Raw genomic sequence first — 18,936 nt, 5'->3', positions numbered from 1 at the left:
AGCATACATTATACGAAGTTATACGAGGCACCGTCTGGGTAAGTCCTGGCTCTGCGGGATCGAGGCGGCGTGCATGGCTGCCTGGCCGGGCGGAATGACGGGGCGGCCCTCCTGCTGCCTGCCGTTTGCGCCGGCGCCGTTGCCGTTGCCGCCGCCGTTCTGGCCCTGGCGGCGCTCGTCGCCCTCGTTCTGGATGAGCGAGGGGGCGACGTAGAGGCGCTTATCGATGTTGCTCGGGATGGGCTGGATCTCGGTGCCCAGCTCCTGCTCGATGCGGTAGAGGTTGAAGCGGTCCTCGTAGGTGATGAGGTTGATGGCGAGGCCGAGGTGGCCAAAGCGTCCGGACCGTCCGATGCGGTGGAGGTAGGTCTCTGCGTTCTTGGGAAAGTCAAAGTTGATGACGACGTTGACGGCCTGGATGTCGATGCCGCGGGTGAGGAGGTCGGAGCAGACGAGGTTGCGGCAGGCGCCGTTGCGGAAGTCGTGGAAGACGCGGTTGCGGTGCGACTGGAGCATCTTGGCGTGCGAGTAGAAGCACGAGTAGCCCAGCTCGGTGATCTTTTTGGCGAGGAGCTCGACGCGGTTGGTCGAGTTGCAGAAGATGATCGACTGGTTGATCTGCAGCTTGGAGAAGAGCGTGTTGAGGCAGTGGACCTTTTGCCGCTCCTCGACAAAGGCATAGTACTGGGTGACGCCGCGCAGCGTGAGCTCGTCCATGAGGTTGATCTCGTAGGGCTTGACCATGTTCTTGTCCTTGAAGTCCTTGACGATCATCGGAAAGGTGGCCGAGAAGAGCATCACCTGGCGCTCCTTGGGGAGGAAGCTGAGCAGCTGCTCCATGACGGGCGTGAATTCGGGCGAGAGGAGCTTGTCGGCCTCGTCCATGACAAACGTGGTGCACTGGCTGAGGTCGGCGACGCCCTTGCCGGCGAGGTCGAGGATGCGTCCGGGCGTGCCGACGAGCAGGTGGACCGTCTGCCCGAGGCGGAGGATGTCGTCGCGCAGCGTCGTGCCGCCGGTGGTGACCATGACCTCGACGCCGAGGTGCTTGCCGAGCGTCTTGGCAACCTGGCTCGTCTGGAGCGCCAGCTCGCGCGTCGGGACGAGGAGCACGGCCTGGATGACGTTCTTTTTCGTGTTGAGCTTCTCGAGCGAGGGAATGACGTAGGCGGCCGTCTTGCCCGTGCCGTTCTTGGCGCGCGCGAGAATGTCGCGGCCGGTCAGGGCGATGGGGATGGCCTCCTCCTGGATGGGCGACGGCCGTTCGAAGCCGGCCTCGAAGATGCCCATGAGCAGCTCGCGCTTGAGAAAGTAGTCTTCGAAGTCGTTGCCCTTGGTGTTGAGCACGTCCTCGGTCTGGGGCCGGTCATCCTTGCGCAGCTTGCCGAGGATCTCTTGCTTCCAGCTGGCCTCCGATTGGCCCGGGGCGGGGCCGGACGATGACATGGTGCGAGGTGCGAACGGGGGCGGAGGTTCGACTGGGTGAGGGACGCTTGAAGGGACGTAGCGGTGGGGCCGGTAGTGTTACAAGAAGCGAAGCGGGACGGGTCGGATGCGGGCGGCGGGCGAGGAACGACGTGCGAAGAGGAGCGCAAGAGAGAGGAAGAAGGGGAGGAATAGGCCGGCCTGCGGAGCAAGAAGAGGATGGAATGCTTCTAGAGGTCGGCGGCAGTCGAGGCGAGGTGCGACGTCGATCGAGTCTAGCCGGAGGGTGTCGATGGCGGCGATTTGCTGGAGAGGGGCCGGCCGGGTGATGCTGGTGTTTCGACTGACGAGACGGCCGAGGAGCTTCCGAGAGCGGGTCTGGAGCTGTAGGGCTTTGGAAAGTGTACAAGAGTGGCGCACCTGCGCTAGGCAAACCAGACGAGACGCAAGAGGGACAGAGAGGGCAGGGGCAGGGGTCTGCGACGAGAGGCAGAAAGGTTGGGAGCGGCAGCAGACGAGGGTCGAGTGAGCGCCGCTGGTAGCGAGAAAATCGGGAGCCGGCAAGAATGAAGAGGCGGCGTGGGCAGCGGCGGAGGGGATGTCGCTCGATGAAAAGACGAGTGAGCCGTGGAAGACAGAGAGGGCGAGGATTTTCGTGCGACGGCGTGCGAGCGATCAAGAGGCCCTGCGGTGAATGCGCGCGGAGGGGCAGAAAGTGCTGGGTCGAAGGAGGTGACGGGGGGGTCTGCAGGCAGGGCAGCGAGTCAATGTGTGAATGCCTGTGCGGAGGTGGGGAGGAGGTGGTTGGTGGGCTGGTGAAAGTGTGTAGCGGGGTCGAGAATGTGCGGCTGTTCGAAAAGTGGTTGCTAGTGTGCGTGCGTTTGGCAGCCGTGCTGATGATGATGGCGGAGGGGTGGTGATGATGATGATGATGGTGGTGGTGACGAGGGAGCGAAGGGTGTTGGCAGGCAGCGACGCCCGAGCGAGCCGGCTGCCTGCCCTGCCTGTACGTGGCCGTCGCACATGGGTACAGCAGCGGGCGGGCGGCGCAGCCTAGCCAGAGGTCCAGCCCAGCCTCGCCTGGGTGCCCAGCAGACCAGCCTTGCCATGCCCTGCCATGCCCTGCCCGGCCTAGCCTCTCTGCGCGCCCCAGACGGTGACGTGCCTGGCCGGCTGGCCCTTGCCCGCGCCCGCGCCCTCGCCCTCGCCCTTGGTCCTCGCCCAGGGCGAACCCTTTTCGGGCGAATGAGGCGAGCCTTTGACCCCCCTGCCGCGTGATCAATGCACACCCGCCGACTCCCGACATTTGGCCAACCCACGCCGAGTGTCAGATAGGCCAGGCCAGGCCAGGCCCAGCAAGGGCGCGTTTCCAGAAGCCCGGTTGGCGCCGCGGCACCCGCCACTTCCCCCTCCTCCTCCTCCTTCTCATCCTCCTACCATCACCTCATCGATCCCTCCCCCGCAGCTCGCTCACCACCGAACCTACGCGCCACACATGCTCGCCAACACGCTCCGCCAGCGCACGCTGGCCGCAGCTCGCCGCACACCGCTCGTCCCCACCTCTGCATCCCTGGCACCCTCGTCGGTCCCCATCGCCTCCACCTCGGCCGCCGCTTTCGGCACCACGGTTTCGGGTGCCGCAGCCTCGTCCCCGAAGCCCACCCCTCCGCCTCGCTCGCCGCACCACGACGAGAAGTTCCTCAGCTGGAATCAATACCTCCAGCTGCGCCGCTCCCGCCGCCTCGCTGGCCTCGTCACCACCGTCCCCACCACCGCCCTCGCCGCCACCGCGGCCGGCTCCTACTTCCTCACCCTCGAGGTAGACCCCACCAACGCCATCGCCGGCATCGACCCCACCTTCATCTACGCCGGACTCACCCTCGCCTTCACCGGCCTCGGCTGGCTCACGGGCCCCACCATCGGATCCTCGATCTGGACCCTCCTACACCGCAAGCAGGCAAAGCAGATCGCCCAAAAGGACCACGACTTCTTCGAACACATCAAACGAAGGCGGGTCGATCCGTCAAGGCAGAGCATGCAAAACCCCGTGCCCGATTTCTACGGCGAGAAGATTGGTAGCGTCAAGCAGTATCGTCAGTGGTTGCGAGACCAGGTGAGCAGCTGCGACCGTGAGGCGGTCGCTTGTATTGGTGGTCGCTTGCGTTGGTGCTTGCTTGCGTTGGTGCTTGCTTGCGTTGGTGCTTGCTTGCGTTGGTGCTTGCTTGCGTTGGTGCTTGCTTGCGTTGGTGCTTGCTTGCGTTGGTGCTTGCTTGCATTGGTGAACGTGTCGCGGTCGGAGCAGGCCTCGGCTGACGTCGCTTCGCTACTCCTTGTCTTCTCTTCTCGCTTCTCAGGCGGCCTACAGGAGAAAGGCGGCGCACGGCCTCGATGCAGATGTATAATTGAACTCATGGTCCGTGACCAAATCGAAGCGAAGGTGAATAGGTTCCCAGCCGGCCGCGTGCGTCGCAACAAAGAGAGAGAAAGAGAGAAAAAGTGACGCGGGCACGGCTCGCTCGATTGCATGCGCCCCGGCGCCGTCTAGGAGAAAGACTACGACCTCAGCGACCCCTCTTCTCCGTCTTCATCCTGCCCATCTCGAACAGGTGCTGTGCGAGGTCGGCAGATGCAGACACGATGACCAGTCAGCCGACAGTCTAAGCGCTCGTCTCGACGTGCAGGGGCGCACTCACCTCTGGTCGGAAGGGCCACTTTTCAAACGTCCGCGAGAGGCCGGCCCACTGGACGTTGGTCAGGTCGATGACCTTGGTCTCGGGGTCGATGACCTCGTCGCGGCGGATGAGGCCCTGGTCGGCCTTGTCGGGACCGAGCATGCGGAGCACGTTCTGCCCGCCTGGCGCGATGTGGGTCATGGCCTCGCGCACCGACTTGGACTTGAGCACAAAGAGGTTGCGCGTGACAAACTCAAACGCCTCGAGATCGCGCTGGCCAAAGAGGGGCTCGCGCTTGGGCGTCAACGTCATCATGGCCATGCCGGTGCGGCTGAGGCCCGTCGACGAGTTCGAGTTGGGGATGTGGGTCACGCTCGACACGGGCACGCGCGGCCCGATGGCGAGGGTCGATGGGAAAAAGTGGTGGTGGTGGGGCGAGAGCTGCGACGAGTCGTAGTGCACCTCGATGTCGGCGAGGCACTGGAGCGTGGTGCCCAGCTTGCCGCGGTTGTTGCGGTCGCCGGCCATGCCCATGCAGCGCTTGACCAGCGGCTCGCCGCACACGAAGCCGAGGCGGAGGCGGCCGAAGCGGAAGAGCCAGAGGCGCGAGGCGATGGCGTGGATGATCTGGGCAAACAGCTGCTCGCCGTGGACCGTGTTGGGCAGGTGGGCGAAAAAGTAGAGGGGCGACGGGTCGCGCCAGGAGAGATCACCGTGGCCGACGGGCAGACCTGCGTCGTTGGAAAAGTCGACGGTGGCGCCGTCGTCGCTGAAGGGCACCTTGCCCTGGAGGTGTGACAGGCAGCCCTGGGTGATCATGTGGTTGTACGTCTCCCAATCGTAGGCCGAGCCCTCGACGATGTCGAGCTTGCCCGGCTGACCCTCGGACGCCAGCTGGCCCTGGAGGTTGCGCAGCGCCGCCAGGTAGCTCGGCGCCGACTCGAGGGCGATGACCTTTTCAACGGCGGGGTGCTTGACGAGCTCGCTGGTAAAGGTGCCGGGGCCCGGATAGCCCTCGATGACGGTGGCCTTCTGGCCGGGTGCCAGGTCGGAGCCGATGCGCAGCGCGTCGACCATGCCAGCGAGGGTGTCGCGGTTGGCGGTGAAGTAGCGGTACTGGGTGCTGGCCGCCTTGCCGCTAGGGAAAGCCTCCTTCCACTCGTCGCGCGGGGGCATATGGGCGTATCCTTCCATCTTGGCCAGCGCTTCTTCGTCGGTGAGGACGATTGGCGGCGGCGGTGGTGGCGAGAGCACCGAAGTCGACCCGCCCTCTACCGCCGCGTCGGCATCCGCGCCCTGGAGGGCCTTGGTCGTGCGCGACCTGGCGAAACCCAGGCGTGCCTGGTCGCGAGCCGCCTTTTCGGCCTTTGCCTGGTCTCGGATGGCCTTTGCCGTCTTGCGCGCCTCTCTGGCGGCGGCCTGTTCTTGCCGCTCCTTGTACACTTCCTCCTTTGTGCGGCGCGGCGCGCGTGGCTTTTTGAGCGGGACAAAGGCCGGCGTGTAGGGGATGACTAAGCCAGTCTTGGGGTCGATCTGAACGCCGGTGGACGAGGAGGATGACGTCTGCGATGACGGTGACGTTGATGGCGATGATGATGGTGGTGAGGAGGATGAAGGTGACGATGATGAGGGATCGTCTTGTTGGCAGCAGGGTAGGCTGGTATGGTACGAGGAGCGGCAGGCATCTCGGACCAGGGCCGAGGACGGCTTCGTCGGTGTCCTTGCTGAGCCTCTGAGAAGCGCTCTTGTGGCGCTGGAGAGGGAGAGCATGGCGGTGGGTGGGTGGGCGATGGTGGTGGCGGACAGACAGAAAGCAGAGGGCCACAAAGCTGCGTTGGGTCTGACGGGCGGGCGGGGGCTGTTGCTCCACTTGATTTTCTTCTCGTTTTCGCGGCGCTTTTTTCTCGGATTTCCGCCCAGCGCAACACATCCTCGGGAGTCGGGTCTGGGCCGGGCAGCACAGCTGAGCGTGGCCGGCCAGCACTACATAGCTCCACTTCGAACCCCGGCCTTCAGCCGTCTTGCCTTCCTTCGCCTCTCGCCACCATCCACCACCCACCACATCGGCCTACCACCTCGTCACCGCCGCCATGACCGACGACAACACACTCACCGACAGCTTCTCGGTCCTCGAGCTGGCCTCGACCGCCACCGAGGCCGACATCAAGCGCGCCTACCGCAAGCTCTCGCTCAAGCTTCACCCGGACAAGGTCGCAAAGGACGTCGACCCCGCCCTCGCAGCCGCACGCTTCCACCAGCTCAACCTCGCCTACGAGACCCTCATGGACCCAGCAGCCCGCGCAAAGGCCTCGGAAAAGTCGAAACACGACGCAGAGAAGCGCGCGCGCCAGGAAAAGTACCAGGGAAAGCGCAAGCAGATGGCCGACGAGCTCGAACGGGACGAGCGCGAGGCAAACAAGCGCAAGCAGATGGAGCGCCAGAGGGAGAGGGAGAAGATCGACGAGCTGGAACAGCTAAAGGAGCAGGGAATGCGTCTAAAAGAGGAGCGCAGGAAGGCGGCGGCAGCAGCTCAAAAGCCAGCTACGGCATCCGATCCAGCGCCACCACCTCAGCGGTCAGCGCCTCCCACCTCGTCAGCGTTCGAGTCCACGACGTCGTCGTCGTCAACGCCATCACCACCTCCACTCGGTCCACTCGACCTCACCACTCTGCTACGCTTTCCCACGACCCACTACAACTATTTCGCCGGCCACGAGCCAGGGATAGACGACTCGGCCTCATCCTCGACCATCGACGTCGCCGCCCTGCTTCCGCCGGCCGATCCGCTCGCGACTCCGCTCGCAGGCGCCCTCGCAGACGCGTTCGGCCCGCTCACCGACCTGCGCTTCCAGCTGCCCGACCCGGCAAAGGCAAGCAAGAAGAAGTCCAAGCGCAGCCGTAGTGAGCTCACCGCATTTGCATCCTTTGCCAGCTTTGACGATGCCTGGGCCGCAGTCAAGCTCGGCGGCCAGCTAGCCTGCCCTGGCGAGGTGCTGGCCGACGTATGGATCGGATGGGCCGCCGTTGCCACCATGGCCAAGGGCAGCGCCGCTCCGACCGACGGCGATGTCGATGGCGTGCCGCTACGGGTGCGCTGGCACGAGCATCACGGGATCGACGACCCGCGCGACTTGCGACGGAAAGCCCATCAGCCGCCGCCGCCACCATCGCCGCCGTCTCGAACTGATGCGTCTGCTGCGACGGATCGACCAACCGACCCCGGCGCGGTGCCCGCCTTCAGGTTCAAATCGACGGCCATGCCCTCGTTCTCGTCCTTCGGCGCCGGCGCCAGCGGCAAGGCCAAGGTCAAGACGGCTGCGGATGCAGGCTACGTCATCGACGTCGACTACGAGAACGCCACCCTGCAGCGCCTCCGCGACGCCGAGCGCAAGCGGCTCGAAGACGAGATACTTCGCGCCGAGAACGCCGACAATCATCCGTGACCGCCAGTCGCGCGCGCCGCTGTCCCATGCATCCCACTGCCATCTGCATTATACCATTACGCTGCATTCCAAACCATTCCCGACCGCGAAGTGCCGTGCGATCGGAAAGAGAGGCGAGATGCACCGACGCTCACATCCGTTTCAACGCCGCGAACCTCGCCGCCAGGCTGTCGTACTCTTGCTGCTCGGTCTGCTTTTTCGTCGTCGCGGTTGCCGCTGGTGGTTGCGCGGCGGCAGCGGCGGTAGACTGCGCCTCGGACTTTGTCGCCTCGTCCTTGACCTGTTGGGAGCAGAGCAGCGCGCAACGGGCAGGTCAGCGACAATGCGGCGCACGCGGGACGTACGGACGGAAGGCCACCGCGCACCAACTGACCTTTTCCGCGTCGGCGAAAACAGCGCCTTCCTTGCTCGCCTCTGCTGACGGCTTGACGTCCTGACCCTCGCCCGCGGCCGCGCCCTCGACGTCGGCAGGCTGATCCTTTTGTGCCAGCTTGGCCAGGACATCGCTGTGGAACGGCACGTCGTACGCCTTGCAGACTGCCGCGACGGGGGCAGAGGCGAAGAGGACCGGATCAGCAACAGACGCCGTCGATACCGCCGCACGCGCACCGCACCGCACCGCGCCGCGCCGCTCTGGATGTGCACTCACTCTCCTCGATGTAAGCCTCGACGAGGACCTCGTCGACCTTGGCGGTGCCGAGGTCGAGCTTGGCCATGACGCGGTCCGGCACGATGCCGTCGCGGTTGTCCATGACGTCGGTGGCAAACTCGCGGCCGTACTTGGACATGAGCATCTCGCGGAGGACGTGCAGCTCCTTGAGCTCGGTGCGCGGCGAGGCGTGGATGATGGACGCCAGCGCGGGCTGTAACGAGGGGTCCACGTCGCGGCTGTGACCGGGCGAGCGGGGGAGGATGAGGGCGGTCCGGGGCTGGGTCAGTGGATGCAGCCTGCATGGCGGCGCAGTGGCAGAACGACGAGGACAGCGACGACGTACGTGTTCATTTCGAGCAGCGCAAACCTGGCCAGGAGCGTCTCGGCATAGAGCTCCATGAGTTCGAGCAGCTCAATGTGGATCTGCGCGGTCGTCGTGCGTCCGACCGGTCACTCGATCAGCTTCGGGGCCATCCAACAGCCTCCACGGGACGCACTCGCGCTCGCACGACGTACTCACATCCTCGGCGATGAGTCCTTCGGTCTTGATGCGCGCCGTCTCGAGCTTTCCCCTCTCGACGAGGGCGGCAATGTCGCGCCTTGCCTTTTTGGCCATGGCCTCTTTTTTCTCCTGGAGCATCTTTGTGCGTTGCACCGACAGCTTGAGCTGCACCTTTGTGCGCGCCGCGTTCCACGGCGCCATCCTTGTCGTTTCCTGCAGGTTGTAGAAGGGCGGAGGGTCGAAGGACGCAGGGCAGGGTATGGGTTGGTATGAGGCGGGAGACTGTATGTGGTGGTGGAGATGGACAAGGTGGGTGGAGGTGTCCGCGTTGACTGGTCCGAGCGCTCCGCAGTCGACCGTGGACCCCGCCTGGCCAGCCGCGCATGGCATGGCCGCGAGGGCCTGGCACCTCGGGGACCATAACCACCGAGACGCGAGGATGACTTGACGACGGACAACGGCCGACCGGAGTACCGCATGCTCCGGACGATGTCGCTGCGCTGCCCGGCCGCAACATCACGCCCGTCAGCACACTCACAGACAGACGACGCGATGCCGCCAAGTCGCTACGACTAGATGGAACGCACACACGCGCACCACGTCGACAAGTACGAGGCCAAAGGACTTTGGCTTGACCTGACAGAGGGTGCACGCGGGCGGCTACGAACCAAGGTTACATCCACCTTCCACGATATCGTCACCGACACTGCAACTTCTGCCGCTGGGGCAGCGCGACACGGCCGCAAGTCGGCACGATGCGGCCGCAATAGCCTAAGTCGATAGACCTCAACCGTGCCATTCTCCGAGCGGTGCCGGCGGTCATGGGACATGCTGGTGGGACCCTCGCCCATCCAGGGGCCACCTACGATCAGCACCACTTTCGACCCGCCACGCCCGTCGACGCGTTGCTGCATCCGCGCTGCACAGACCACGAAGCACTCTCGCTCGCCATCGTTCGGTCGATTGCCTCCATCAACACGGCGTCTTTGCATTCGAGCAACCGACAAACACATGCGGGTCCATAGACGGCCGTGCTTCTCGCTTAGCGTCGCCCACGACTCGACTCGACTCGACTCAGTCGTAGAAGCGGCTGCCTTGCACGCCAATCTGCTTGCGGATGCTGGCCATGTTGGGCGGGCGAGCGTACCTGGGCTCGGCGAGGCCTGGTGGCGAGCGCAGGCAGGTCGACCAGACGGCGCAGGGAAACAAGCGCAGGAGCAAAGTAAGCAAGCGAGTCAGGATCGCCGCCAGCTGACTGGCCGGAACTGGCTCCTGTTGCCGGCATCGCACTCACCGAGAATCTCTTCGTAGATCTTGGTGACCGACTTGGCGTTGGCCTCGGTCCACTTCTCCCTCCAGAAGTGGATGCCCACGGGCGTCAGGCCGTGCGTCTGGGCAAACGCGGCCACGTCAAAGTCGGCCCTCTGCTCGGGCGAAAGCTGCTTGCTGACCGACTCGGCCAGCTCGTTGCCCGTTTCATGCTGCTGCTGCTGCTGCTGCTGCTCGAGGACGATGGTGACAAAGCGGTGGTAGGGCGATCCCTTTTGCGGGTGCGGCGGGATCCACGACTGGACGGTGCTCGATGCTGCAGCCTCGACGTCGACCGGCTGGGCGTGGCTGGCGGCCGACACCGGGACGTCGGTCTTGAGGAGGTGGAGCTTGGTGCAGAACCGCTCGGCGTCGACGTCTGGGTCGTCGAGGTCCACGACGACCACCGTGTACCTCCGCGCCTCCTCGTGGAAGGCGGTGATGCGGATCTCGGGCGGGGAGATGGTCTGTGCCGGGTCGACAAAGACGCCCGCCAGCACCTCGCCGCCGCTGCCGCCGTGGTCGCCGATGCCCGCGCCGTGCCCAAACGAAACCTGTACGTCGACGGTGGGCGTGATGGCGGGCAGCGCGTCGGGCAGTACGTGCATCGAGATGGAGCGCTGCATGACCTTGTCGAGGATGCCCGTCTCGCGCCACACCTTTTCGCGGAGGTGACGGTGGATGGGCAGCGAGGCGTCGTACTCGCCCTGCGCAAACGTCGAAAGCACCGAGGGCGAGTTGATCGACGAAATTGACGCAGACGATGCCGGCGCACTGCGGGACGAGAGGAAGGCGATGGCCTCGTCGTAGGCCGGCTGAACGCCCGGCGGCAACAGCGGCTTCCAGGACGACGTGGACGTGGACGAGGGCGAGGGCGAAGACGAGGACGAGGGCGAAGACGAGGACGAGGAGGATGAGGAGGATGAGGAGGATGAGGATGAGGATGTTGATGGTGCTGTCGACGACGAGGACGAGGATGCGGGCGCAGAGGTCGAGGTGGAGGATGCCGGGGAGGAGGACGACGAGAGCGGTCGCACGGCCTGCTGGCGAGCCACTGCGCGGGTCGCGGTCCGAAGCGCAGAGCGAGCCGCTCTCGCCGCCGTCGCTGCCGTTGGTGTCAACATGGTCGAAGAGGTGTTTGCGGGGGGGTCGTAAGAACAGGGGCGAAGCGATGGTGATGGCCAAGAGATTCGAGGTGCAGGTTGGACAAGTCGGCGCGGCCTCGGGAAGAAGACGAGAAAATTGGAAGCCAACAGCAATGCCCCGCCTCCGCCGCCCTCAGCAGCTGCAGCCAGCGGACCCGAACAGCGAGCAATCGGGCCCAGGGATGCGATCCGCCGGTCCGATCGGGGCTCGGAGTTTAGCGACCACCAAACTTGGATGGCGCAAGATCTGCGCCCTCGGCAACCGGATGAGCTCGATCTTGTCTTGTCTTGGCTGGCCGGGCGTGGCAGCACAAAGAGGCGGCCGCCCGGTTGGCCGGTTGGAAGCTCCCTCCACTCCGCCTGCACCCCGGCATGCTCGGAAGGACGCCTTCCACAAGACGGCCTAGCCTGTCCTTCTCTGGCCAGCGGACGCCGCCCTTCGACAACAAGTCAAGCCGGGCGGCGCGGCGTATAAGAAGAAGGACAAGAAGCTCTCCGCTCCGGGCTAACGTCTTCGCCACCCCGGACAAACCACCCCCATCCTCACGTCTCAACGGATTGCCCACGCAGCACCCTGCCGCAGCCCGACCACCTCGCCCGCAACCGCCATGACCGAGCTCGCCAAGGCCGACAAGCACTCGTCGCCCGCCTGGGAGGGCGCCGCCTCGACCAACCTCTTCCGCCCTATCCAGATCGGCTCGTCGCAGCTCAAGCACCGCGTCGCATACGCCCCGCTCACCCGCGTCCGCAATGACCCGCAGACGGGCGCGCCCACCGACCTCGTCGTCGAGCACTATGCCCAACGCGCCACCGACGGCGGCCTCCTCATCACCGAGGCCACCATGATCTCGCCCGAGGCCGGCTCGATGCCCGGCGTGCCAGGTGAGTCGATGCTGCCGGGCGACAAGGACAGCGGACAGAGCAGACCCCACCCACACAGGACCGACGACTGACCTTGCCAGCTCGATGTTTCACCCGCAGGCATCTGGAGCCAGGAGCAGGTGGCCGGCTGGAAGAAGGTGACGGACGCCGTCCACGCCAAGAACGGCAAGATCTGGATGCAGTTCTGGCACCTCGGCCGCACGGCCAACCCCAAGTACAGCAAGAATGTGTGGTCCGCCGGCACCATCCCGCTCTCGACGGGCAGCAAGGAGATCCGCCAGCTGACCAAGGACGACCTGGCGCAGCTGCTCGACGACTACCGCAGCGCCGCACGCAACGCCCTCGACGCTGGCTTCGACGGCATCGAGCTCCACGGCGCCAACGGCTACCTCATCGACCAGTTCCTCCAGAGCGTCAGCAACAACCGCACCGACGAGTTTGGCGGAGAGGCGGTCGAGAACCGCATCCGCTTCCCCGCCCAGGTCGTCGCCGCCCTCGCCGACGTCGTGGGCGAGGAGCGCCTCGGCGTGCGCATGTCGCCCTTCTCGCGCTTCCAGGAGATGCGCGAGCCCGAGCCGCTCCAGACGTTCCTGCCGTGGACGCGCCACCTCACAAACGCCCACCCCAGGCTCGCCTACATCCACGTCGTCCAGCCCCGCATCAGCGGCGCATCGGACGAGGAGGGACACGACGCGCCCGCCGTGCCGGACTCGGTCGCCCCCATCCGCGACCTCGTCCGCCAGCAGAGCCGCGGCGCCACCAAGCTCCTCATCGCCGGCGCCTTTGACGCCCGGTCCGCAGCAGAGCACGCCGATCGCCATGATGAAGACGTCGTCGTCTTTGGCCGGTACTATATCGGTGAGCAGGTCTGTCGCGGTCAGCAGCCCGGCCCGCCCATGCGTGTATGGCCATGCCATCCGACCGCCCGCTGACCCCGACGACGCCCTTTGTCCCTCTGGCTTTCCCCGTCGCGTGCAGCCAACCCGGACTTGCCGGAGCGCATCCGCAACGGCCACCCGCTCCGACACTGGGACAGATCCACATTCTACATCCCCGGCGCCGCAAAGGGCTACGTCGAGTGAGTCCGGGCCCGCTCCCCAGCGCGCCCCACAAACCTGAGCTGACCGTCGCATCGCCCCGCCCTGCCCCCCTTTGCCACCGCAGCCAACCCACCTACCAGCAGGAGAGGGAGCTCGGACACCTCTAACTTCTTCCTGTACCCGCATCGATAGAAGCAATAGAGTGAAAGCCCCACTGTTCGAGGCTGTGAATCGACCGAGTTCCTCTGAGAAACTCAGAATCCCACTCCATAGCAGTAGAATATATTCTACTAACGCGCAACCCTTGACGTGAAGCTCCCCGTTGGTCTAACGGTCAGGATACGGCACTTTCAAATCTTCCACCTGTGGAAGATGACGGCCTGCTGAGGTCGGGGTTCGATTCCCCGGCGGGGAGATATTTTTCTTCTTTTTCCTGCTCGATTGAACGCTGTCATTCTGGCCCTTATCGCTGCTGTTCCAGGGCTTGACCAGTCGCCAGGGCGTGGCATGCGATGGTTGGCCTGCTTTGAGCTGGAGCGAGAGCGATCTGGCGTCGCCGACCCGCTACCGTCTCGTGGCAGGGTTGGGGCGGGCAGGCGTTGCGGGTGGGACTCGACCGCGCTCGGTCTTCTCCGAGGCGCCCTTAGCCGAACCGAAGAGCGAGCGATGGCAGCGAGGCGGATTCGCCTGGGGCCTCGACGCCTGCGCGCCGTCCATTGAATTTTTTCGGCCTGGTTGTGCGGGGGGACCCCTGGGGGACCTTGGCCAGCAGGGAAGCAAGCAGGCCTCGCCACCCAACCTAGCCTGGGCCTGCCCAACACCTGGCCTTGCCCGCCCGCCTGCTTCTGGTGCCCCGCCCTCTCTGCCCGCCCGCCCGCCGGCCTCTTGCCACCGCTGGCCAGCTTGCCTCTTGCCTTGCCTGGCACTGTCCCAAGGCTCTCGCCAACCCCAGCCCTTAGCCCGACACCTGCGTATATAGCCAGCCCGGAGTTGGCCGGCTCGGTATCGCGCCCAGGTCACCTTCCCTCCCGTCCACCCCGACCCTCCTGTCCACCTCGCCTCCCGTCTTCCAACCTGGTTCTGCCTGACCTACGCTCCACCATCATTCCCGCCAATCGATCCTAGAAACACCTTGCATACCGCCACACCGGCACATATAGATACCCCGCGCCGTCAGGACCTCCTCCTACCCGCCTCCGCCCGCTGATCACGATCCGAGCCCGGCGCCCCCACGCTCGCAGCCCATCCCTTCCTGCCCCACCGCACACCGAAGCCCGCCACGATGCCGGTCCCCGTCGCCTCTTCGTCGGTGGCGTTCGAGACGCGCTCAGTCGAGGGCTTCACCGTGCCGGCGTCGTTCGAGCCCGCATCGAGGCTCACATTCACCGTCAACCGCACGCGGTACCAGCTGTCGGCGCAGCGCGGCGACGACCTCGACGTGACGCTCCTCGACTTTGTTCGCAGCAAGGGCTTCACGGGCACCAAGCTCGGGTGCGGCGAGGGCGGCTGCGGCGCCTGCACCGTCGTCGTCGGCCGGCGCAAGGCCTCGTCCGACTCCATCGACCCTGCGGGCCCGGCGCAGTCGTCGGCCCCCTACCGGTACAAGTCGGTGAATGCGTGCCTGCTGCCGCTGGTGGCGGTGCACGGCTGCCACGTGCTCACCGTCGAGGGCATCGGCTCGTCGTCGGACCCGCATCCCATCCAGGAGCGCATCGGCAAGATGTTTGGCTCCCAGTGCGGCTTCTGCACGCCCGGCATCGTCATGAGCCTCTACGCCACCGTCCGCAACGGCTACGGCAACCTCAGCGAGGAGGACATCGAGCACTCGCTCGACGGCTGCCTCTGCCGCTGCACCGGCTACCGCCCCATCCTCGACGCCGCCAAGACGTTTGCCACGGTAAAAAAGTCGCGCTCCGAGGTCGAGCCGTCTGCGTCGTCGTCGTCTTCGTCGTCCGGCTCCCCTTCCTCTGCGCCATCGACGCCGGCCAACGGCAACGGCAGCGATTCTCCAGTCACGACGCCCGATGAAGACGACGGCGAGCAGGACGACGTCATGGACCTTGCCATGCGCCAGGGCTGCCCCAAGGGCGATGAATGCTGCCAGGTCAAGGGTGGCGGCGGCGGCGGCGGATGCGGAGCAAAGGCCGCCGGCGACGAGCACATCCACACGACGCGCGAGGCTCGGCAGATGGGGTTCGACCGCACGACGTTCAAGCCCTACGAACCTCGCAGTGAGCCAATCTTCCCGCCGTACCTGGCCAAAGGCGGCGCGGCCTTCGACGCCCAGGACCTTGTCTTTGTCGAGGAGCTGGCCGAGCCGGACGAGGACGCCTACGAAGGCGACGAGCTCGAGGAGCGGCGCCGTCTCCACGCCGACGCGGTGCGCCAGGTGTGGCTCCGCCCCGGCTCGCTCGAGTCGCTGGTGCGCTGCATGGCCCTCTATGCCGATGCCGGCGCCAAGATCCGCAGCGGCAACACCGAGACGGGTATCGAGGTCAAGTTCAAGCACCTGCGCTACAAGGTCTCGATCTTTGTCTCGGACCACATCCGCCAGCTGGCCACGTACCGCGCCGACGACGCCGGCCTCTCCGTTGGCGCCAATCTGCCCCTGACCGACCTGGTGCAAAGGCTGCGCGCCGAGCGCACAGAGGCCGGCAGCTACCGCCGCACTGTCCAGATGGCCATCATGGACAACCTGCGCTACTTTGCCAGCAACCAGATCCGCAACGTGGCCACGCTCGCCGGCAACATTGCCACCGCGTCGCCCATCTCGGACCTCAACCCGATCTGGGTCGCCGTCGGCGCCACTCTCTACTACATCGATCCGGCCGCCGACGGCCCACCGCTCGAGGAGCGCTCGGTCAACATGCGCGACTTTTTCCTCGGCTACCGCAAGACGGCGCTGCCTCCTGGCGCCATCCTCACGCGCCTCTTCGTCCCGTGGGCCGATGGGCTTGGCGGCGACGGCGATCGACGGACCTGCACGTTCATCCACGCCTTCAAGCAGTCGAAGCGCAAGGACGACGACATCGCCATTGTCAATGGCTGCCTTCGGATCTCGATCGACGCGCGCGACCGCACCATCACCGACGCCACGCTCGCCTACGGTGGCATGGGCCCCACGACCATGCAGAGCAGGGCAACGCAGCAGCTCCTCGTCGGCAAGCGCTTCGCCGACCCGGCCACGCTCGACGAGGCGCTCGACTGCCTCTCGCGCACCGATTTTCCGCTGTCCTACGGCGTGCCCGGCGGCATGCCCGTCTACCGCAAGAGCCTCGCCCTCGGCTTCCTCGCGCGTTTCTGGGGCATCGTCCACAAGGAGCTCGCCCAGCGTCTCGGCGAAGGTGGCGAGGCTGACGCGACGAAGACGGCTACCGCGCCGGCCACCGGCTCTGCCGGACTTGGTCCTTGGACCTCCGCTCGCCTCGAGGAGATGGCGGCCAGCACTTTGACGCGGCCCGTCACACACGGCTCGCAGGACTTTGAGGACGTGGCGGTCAAGCAGCCGCCCGTTGGAAGCTCGATGCCCCACCTCTCGGCCATGAAGCAAGTCACCGGCGAGGCCGTCTACATTGACGACATGCCGCCCGTCGCCGATGAGCTGCACGCAGGCCTCGTCCTTTCGCAGCGCGCGCACGCCCGCCTGGTCTCGGTCGATGCCAGCGAGGCACTTCGAATGCCCGGCGTCGTCGACTACATCACGCGCACCGACATCCCCGCCGCCGGCTCCAACATCTGGAACCCCCCGGCGATGGACGAGGTCTTCTTCGCCGAGGACGAGGTGCACTGCGTCGGCCAGCTGATCGGCGTCGTCGTGGCCGGCACCAAGAAACAGGCCCAGGCGGCCGCGCGCAAGGTGCGCGTCGAGTACGAGGACCTGCCGCATATCCTCACGATCGACGAGGCCATTGCCGCCGACAGCTTCTTCCGCCCGCGGCCCGTCATTCACCGCGGCTGCGACGCCTCGGAGCCCTGGCAGCAGGAGCGCGGCGACGGCGGCGGCGTGCTCGAGGGAGAGACGCGCATGGGCGGCCAGGAGCACTTCTACCTCGAGACCAACGCGTGCCTGGTGGTGCCTGGCCGCGAGGACTCGGAAGTCGAGGTGTTTAGCTCGACGCAGAACCCGAGCGAGACGCAGATCTTCTGCGCCTCTATCCTCGGCGTGCCCAACAACCGCGTCGTGACGCGCACCAAGCGCCTCGGCGGCGGCTTTGGCGGCAAGGAGACGCGCACCATTGCGCTGGCGGCGCCGCTGACGCTGGCGGCCAAAAAGGTCGGGCGGCCCGTCCGGTGCATGCTCGACCGCGACGAGGACATGCTGACGTCGGGCCAGCGCCACCCGTTCCACGCCAAGTGGAAGGTTGCCTTTGCCGCCGACGGCCGGCTCGAGCGGCTCGAGGCGCGCGTCTACAACAACGGCGGCTGGTCGCAGGACCTGTCGCAGGCCATCCTCGAGCGGGCCATGTTCCACATCGACAACTGCTACAACATTCCGCACCTCCGCGTCGAGGGACGCATCTGCCGCACCCACACTATGTCCAACACGGCGTTCCGTGGCTTTGGCGGACCGCAGGGCATGTTTATCTGCGAGGACATCGTCTCCAAGGTGGCGGCCCGCCTCGCTATGCGGCCCGAGGCGATCCGCGAGCGCAACCTCTATGCCGAGGGCGACGCCACCCACTTCGGCCAGAAGCTCGTCGACTGGAACGTGCCGGCGCTCTGGGACCAGGTCAAGCGCCAGGGAGACTACGAGGCTCGCCGTGCTGCCGTCGACCGCTTCAACGCCGAGCACCGCTTCCGCAAGCGCGGCCTGGCGCTCGTGCCGACCAAGTTTGGCATCTCGTTCACCGCCCTCATGCTCAACCAGGCCTCGGCGCTGATCCACGTCTACCACCACGACGGCAGCGTCCTGTTCTCGCACGGCGGCACCGAGATGGGCCAGGGCCTGCACACCAAGATGGCCCAGGTCGTGGCCACCGAGCTCGGCATCGACATCGGCATGGTCCACCTCATGGAGACCAACACGAGCCACGCCGCCAACACGTCGGCCACGGCCGCCTCGGCCTCGTCCGACCTCAACGGTATGGCGCTCAAGGACGCCTGCGACCAGCTCAACGCCCGCCTCGCCCCCTTCCGCGACGCCGCCGCCGCCGGGCCCGACGGCCTCCGCCCGGACGAGGCCTGGAAGAAGGCGGTGCACGACGCCTACTTTGCGCGCGTCCCGCTGTCGGCCGTGGGCCACTACAAGACGCCCGACATTGGCTACAACTGGGCCACGGGCACCGGCCGCCCCTTTTTTCTACTTTACCCAGGGCGCCGCCATCTCCGAGGTCGAGGTCGACGTCGTCACGGGCGACTGCAAGATCTCGCGCGCCGACATCCACATGGACATTGGACGCTCCATCAACCCGTCGATCGACGTGGGCCAGATTGAGGGCGCCTTCACCCAGGGCTTTGGACTGACGACGACCGAAGAGACCCTCTTCCTCCAAAACGGCCAGCTGGCCACGCGCGGACCGGGCAACTACAAGATCCCCGCTTTCCTCGACACGCCGTCGGACCTGCGCATCTCGTTCCTCAAGGGGCCCGAGCGCAAGCTCGACCACCTCCGCACCATCCAGAGCTCCAAGGGCGTCGGCGAGCCGCCCCTCTTCCTCGGCTGCTCCGTCTTCTTTGCCATCCGCGACGCCATCACCGCCTACCGCAGCCAGCAGCAGCACGGCCAAAGCGACGGCTCCACGCCCACCGCCGCCGCCGCCGCCGCCGACTTTGACCTCGTCAGCCCGGCCACGCCCGAGCGCATCCGCTGCGCGTGCGACGACGCCATCCTCGAAAAGGCGCGACACGGCACCGCCAAGAAGTCCGAC

The 18,936-nt window shown here is 66.0% G+C and overlaps 8 protein-coding genes across 8 annotated transcripts; 4 read left to right on the top strand and 4 right to left on the bottom strand.

Moving 5' to 3' along the window:
* Window positions 1–18: 18 nt before the first annotated feature.
* PFL1_06556 (uncharacterized protein) lies at window positions 19–1,446 on the bottom strand (the record flags this gene model as incomplete). Its single annotated transcript, XM_007884099.1, has 1 exon — window positions 19–1,446. One exon carries the CDS (start codon window positions 1,444–1,446, stop codon window positions 19–21), a length of 1,428 nt encoding a protein of 475 aa, XP_007882290.1.
* Window positions 1,447–2,920: 1,474 nt separating this feature from the next.
* On the top strand, window positions 2,921–3,827 carry PFL1_06555 (uncharacterized protein; the record flags this gene model as incomplete). The annotated part of the gene is made up of 2 exons (XM_007884098.1): window positions 2,921–3,538; window positions 3,780–3,827. 2 exons carry the CDS (start codon window positions 2,921–2,923, stop codon window positions 3,825–3,827), a joined length of 666 nt encoding a protein of 221 aa, XP_007882289.1.
* Window positions 3,828–3,986: 159 nt separating this feature from the next.
* Window positions 3,987–5,867, bottom strand: PFL1_06554 (uncharacterized protein; the record flags this gene model as incomplete). Its single annotated transcript, XM_007884097.1, has 2 exons — window positions 3,987–4,034; window positions 4,119–5,867. 2 exons carry the CDS (start codon window positions 5,865–5,867, stop codon window positions 3,987–3,989), a joined length of 1,797 nt encoding a protein of 598 aa, XP_007882288.1.
* Window positions 5,868–6,187: 320 nt separating this feature from the next.
* PFL1_06553 (uncharacterized protein) lies at window positions 6,188–7,540 on the top strand (the record flags this gene model as incomplete). Its single annotated transcript, XM_007884096.1, has 1 exon — window positions 6,188–7,540. One exon carries the CDS (start codon window positions 6,188–6,190, stop codon window positions 7,538–7,540), a length of 1,353 nt encoding a protein of 450 aa, XP_007882287.1.
* Window positions 7,541–7,670: 130 nt separating this feature from the next.
* On the bottom strand, window positions 7,671–8,895 carry PFL1_06552 (uncharacterized protein; the record flags this gene model as incomplete). The annotated part of the gene is made up of 5 exons (XM_007884095.1): window positions 7,671–7,820; window positions 7,914–8,077; window positions 8,190–8,428; window positions 8,536–8,615; window positions 8,713–8,895. 5 exons carry the CDS (start codon window positions 8,893–8,895, stop codon window positions 7,671–7,673), a joined length of 816 nt encoding a protein of 271 aa, XP_007882286.1.
* An 873-nt stretch (window positions 8,896–9,768) lies between these two features.
* On the bottom strand, window positions 9,769–11,126 carry PFL1_06551 (uncharacterized protein; the record flags this gene model as incomplete). Its single annotated transcript, XM_007884094.1, has 2 exons — window positions 9,769–9,857; window positions 9,989–11,126. 2 exons carry the CDS (start codon window positions 11,124–11,126, stop codon window positions 9,769–9,771), a joined length of 1,227 nt encoding a protein of 408 aa, XP_007882285.1.
* A 629-nt stretch (window positions 11,127–11,755) lies between these two features.
* Window positions 11,756–13,236, top strand: PFL1_06550 (uncharacterized protein; the record flags this gene model as incomplete). Its single annotated transcript, XM_007884093.1, has 4 exons — window positions 11,756–12,029; window positions 12,129–12,887; window positions 13,008–13,107; window positions 13,194–13,236. 4 exons carry the CDS (start codon window positions 11,756–11,758, stop codon window positions 13,234–13,236), a joined length of 1,176 nt encoding a protein of 391 aa, XP_007882284.1.
* A 1,115-nt stretch (window positions 13,237–14,351) lies between these two features.
* Window positions 14,352–18,503, top strand: PFL1_06549 (uncharacterized protein; the record flags this gene model as incomplete). The annotated part of the gene is made up of 1 exon (XM_007884092.1): window positions 14,352–18,503. One exon carries the CDS (start codon window positions 14,352–14,354, stop codon window positions 18,501–18,503), a length of 4,152 nt encoding a protein of 1,383 aa, XP_007882283.1.
* Between the last annotated feature and the right edge of the window lie 433 nt (window positions 18,504–18,936).

The sequence above is a fragment of the Pseudozyma flocculosa genome (assembly GCF_000417875.1).
Source record: "Pseudozyma flocculosa PF-1 unplaced genomic scaffold scaffold00027, whole genome shotgun sequence".
Taxonomy (NCBI): domain Eukaryota; kingdom Fungi; phylum Basidiomycota; class Ustilaginomycetes; order Ustilaginales; family Ustilaginaceae; genus Pseudozyma; species Pseudozyma flocculosa.
Note: the sequence above shows the minus strand (reverse complement) of the source record. Positions and strands in the feature narration are given on the sequence as shown.